Source organism: Cydia pomonella, chromosome 8 (assembly GCF_033807575.1).
Source record: "Cydia pomonella isolate Wapato2018A chromosome 8, ilCydPomo1, whole genome shotgun sequence".
NCBI lineage: Eukaryota > Metazoa > Arthropoda > Insecta > Lepidoptera > Tortricidae > Cydia > Cydia pomonella.
The window spans coordinates 8,176,018-8,179,015 of NC_084710.1; the positions used below are offsets into that span (position 1 = coordinate 8,176,018).

Here is a 2,998-nt window from a genome sequence, read left to right on the forward strand (position 1 = left end):
TGAATAAAAACAACTCTAAACAGTTGTTACATAAAGTCTACAATCACATTAAAGTCAAACCACGTGCCAAGTTCAAGGTCGGTCAACATGTGAGAATTAGTAAATATAAATCCACTTTCGCCAAAGGCTACACCGGCAATTGGACTACGGAAATATTTACAATAACTAAAGTGCAAACTACTAATCCAGTGACATATTTACTTCAAGACGCTAATCACCAACCCATCTCTGGATGTTTTTATGAACAAGAGTTGCAGAAAACTAAACACAATGACATTTATCTAGTGGAAAAAGTTTTAAAGCGTCGTGGAAATAAAGTGTATGTAAAATGGCTTGGCTTAAATGAAAAAAGTTGGATAGAAAAAGATAACATTGTGTAACTATTTTACTCAATAAATATTCATTTACTCCAAATCAATGAGGTTTCACTCAATAAAACATTCCTATATTCAGTAATATGAATTTATTATTAATACGTGTACATTAAAACATTTACATTCGCAGCGAGCTAACAATTTAAAATTAAACAATGACAAGGAATAAATGCATCATCACCTTAATATGTACGAGCATTCTTACATTTAGGTTCACATTCATAATCACCGGAAGCTATTATGTTTGGACCTAGCACACAAAATATTACATTGATTAAATAATTAAAAGATTTAGTATTGAACACCACGCGTGAAAATAGTTCCGCTGTAACGCCACCTAATAACGCAATCCAGTCTTGATAGTTGATTTGAGCATCTCCCACTATCTCTTCTACGTCATCGTTTAAATCGTCCCACATTACAATTAACAGGTAAATATGACAATCGTCATGGTGACCTTCGATATACAATCGTTTTAACAATCTCGCTACTTCCGCTCTAAATGTGTGAAATGGCATGGGGAGGCGCCATCTATTAATCAGAGTATTGTTCTGGAACGCTTTTATCCACTTGCTTTTACATCCTTGATAAAAAGATTTCATTTCATCGCTCGTATCGCTCTCAGAAGCGCTCTCTAGGCAGTTTGTTTTTCCCTTGTCCCCATCGTCTTGTTTTAACAGTGCCTTTGCTGTTGCCATCGGTTGTGGTCCGGGTGACGATTGCGAAGTGGAGCTGCTACAGCCACCGTCACAGCCGCCGCCGCCGCCGCTTGTGGTGGTGGACAACCAGCACTGGCAGCACCAAGTGGTGATGGTATTGTTGTCGGCTGGGGAAAATATAATAAAAATATTGTTATTATTTATATTAAAAGTAAGCAAGTATTCCTAATTGAGAACATAGGGGATAGGTCGAAAGTGATAGATTATTTAAACTACAAAGACAGAACAGAGGTGAAATACTCAAATGTTAATGTGAGTATAATACAACTATACTTACATTTGGTATGTGATGAAGCTTGCGGATCCATGATTTCAACGCAATATTCGTTGTGACACTGTAGTGGGAATATGGTTCAACATGCTCTTTTATAGCAGAAAAATTCAGTGGAGGGGTGGGGTGTAGACGGGCGGGGCGCATGTGGTAAAGAAACGTGTGAAACGGTTCTCATGAACTATATGAAAAGAGGAAAAGATTTGTTTGTTGAGTTATCGTACAGGAAACGAAACTACATTATTTTGTAATAATTAAAATATAAATATATGTACTTACCTCAACTTTCGGTGCAAACTGAATCATCTTTGTCGAGCGAGGTCAAATGTAGTCATTTACATTATTGCTCAACGAGCTATAGGAAATTGGCATCGATACATGCGAATTTCACATAACGCCTAGTCTCATTACGATTGCATATATAGTCGAGAAATTAGGACCAGTTTCACCGTGACGGGGTGGCCTAGGGGTTCATGACGTTAACTGGCTAAAGACGCCCCGGTCAGCTAAAGACGCTGGTTCGAATCCGACCTTCGCCACTGGAGGCCACCTCGTCACTTTTTGTTTGTCGTACACGTACAAAGTGGTGCCATCTATTTTAGCGAAGTTTTCCCTCGGGAGATAAATACCTTAAACATAGAAAGTAGCGCCAACTGGCGAGGATATATGCACAACTACCAAGGGGCGCAGGGCCAGGGGCAGCGGCGGGGAGGGGGCGGGGGAGGGCGGGGAGGCGGCGGGGAAGGGGGCTAGTGGCGCCATCTAACGGATCTTTGCCGAACTACCAAGTGGCGCAGGGGGGGAGGGGGAGGGGAGGGGGGGGGGGGGGGGTGAGGGGGAGGGGGGGAGAGGGGGGGAGAGGGGGAGGGGGGGGTGGGGTGAGGGGGGGTGAGGGGGGGAGGGGGGTGAGGGGGGAGGGGGGTTGAGGGGTGGGGGGGAGGGGGAGAGGGGGGTTGAGGGGGGAGGGGGGAGGGGGGGTGAGGTGTGAGGGGGGGTGAGGGGGGGGGGAGGGGGGAGATAAATACCTAAAGTGAGCTGGAATCGGCATATCCTCCCTACTGTTAATTCTTATTTAAAACCCTTCGTTGTTGTAATTCAGTAGAATAAGTTTCCTTTGTTCCTTGTAGCGTGATGAAATTTTACTCTCCTGACTAAGAAGTGAAATCATGATTTGCAATTTCAAAGCAAATATGTTAATTAAATACTTCTATACTGAAACTTACCCAATTGCTGTAAATTCACAAAATTAATTTTCAGTTTAAATTCCACATTTACCAGTTTTGAATTAAGTACCTAGTTTTTACTGCGATTGTACCTATGTTGTTTTGTATTTTGTTACCACATTAGCATTAGCTTGACTTTTTGCTATCTGCACTTCCATCTTGCGCTTTCTCTTTACGTAGCAAAATGTTGTGCCTATGCAGTACCTCAAAATAAGACAATTAACTTAATTTAATGTGCAAAAATAAAATAAAACCACGATTTCTCCATCTGCACCAACATTGACTGCGGAGTCCACATGCTGCTCTGTTAACGTGTGAGGACCTGAAGGCCTGTGACGTCACCTTATCCATGTGCACCAACTACCTCAGTAACTCTAATTATATGTAGCTATAATCATAATTGAAACATAT

At 42.1% G+C, this 2,998-nt stretch overlaps 1 protein-coding gene across 2 annotated transcripts; it reads right to left on the reverse strand.

Annotated features, from left to right (window-relative positions):
* Positions 1 to 446: 446 nt before the first annotated feature.
* On the reverse strand, positions 447 to 2,051 carry LOC133520476 (uncharacterized). Of its 2 annotated transcripts, XM_061854910.1 has the most exons (3): positions 1,644 to 2,051; positions 1,371 to 1,545; positions 447 to 1,200 (listed from the first exon to the last, which is right to left on the reverse strand). In XM_061854910.1, exons 2-3 carry the CDS (start codon positions 1,399 to 1,401, stop codon positions 557 to 559), a joined length of 675 nt encoding a protein of 224 aa, XP_061710894.1. In that variant the 5' UTR covers positions 1,402 to 1,545; positions 1,644 to 2,051; the 3' UTR covers positions 447 to 556. The 2 variants fall into 2 exon arrangements, with proteins under 2 accessions (XP_061710894.1, XP_061710895.1); XM_061854911.1 differs by having other exon boundaries at positions 1,371 to 2,051.
* Between the last annotated feature and the right edge of the window lie 947 nt (positions 2,052 to 2,998).

What these genes read in the sequence shown, in the direction of transcription:
- LOC133520476 (XM_061854910.1), bottom strand. Translation starts at nt 1,401, where the DNA reads ATGGATCCGCAAGCTTCATCACATACCAAAT. An exon ending in AGCTTCATCACATACCAAAT is followed by an intron (nt 1,201 to 1,370) that starts GTAAGTATAGTT and finishes TATTTTCCCCAG; the next exon opens with CCGACAACAATACCATCACC.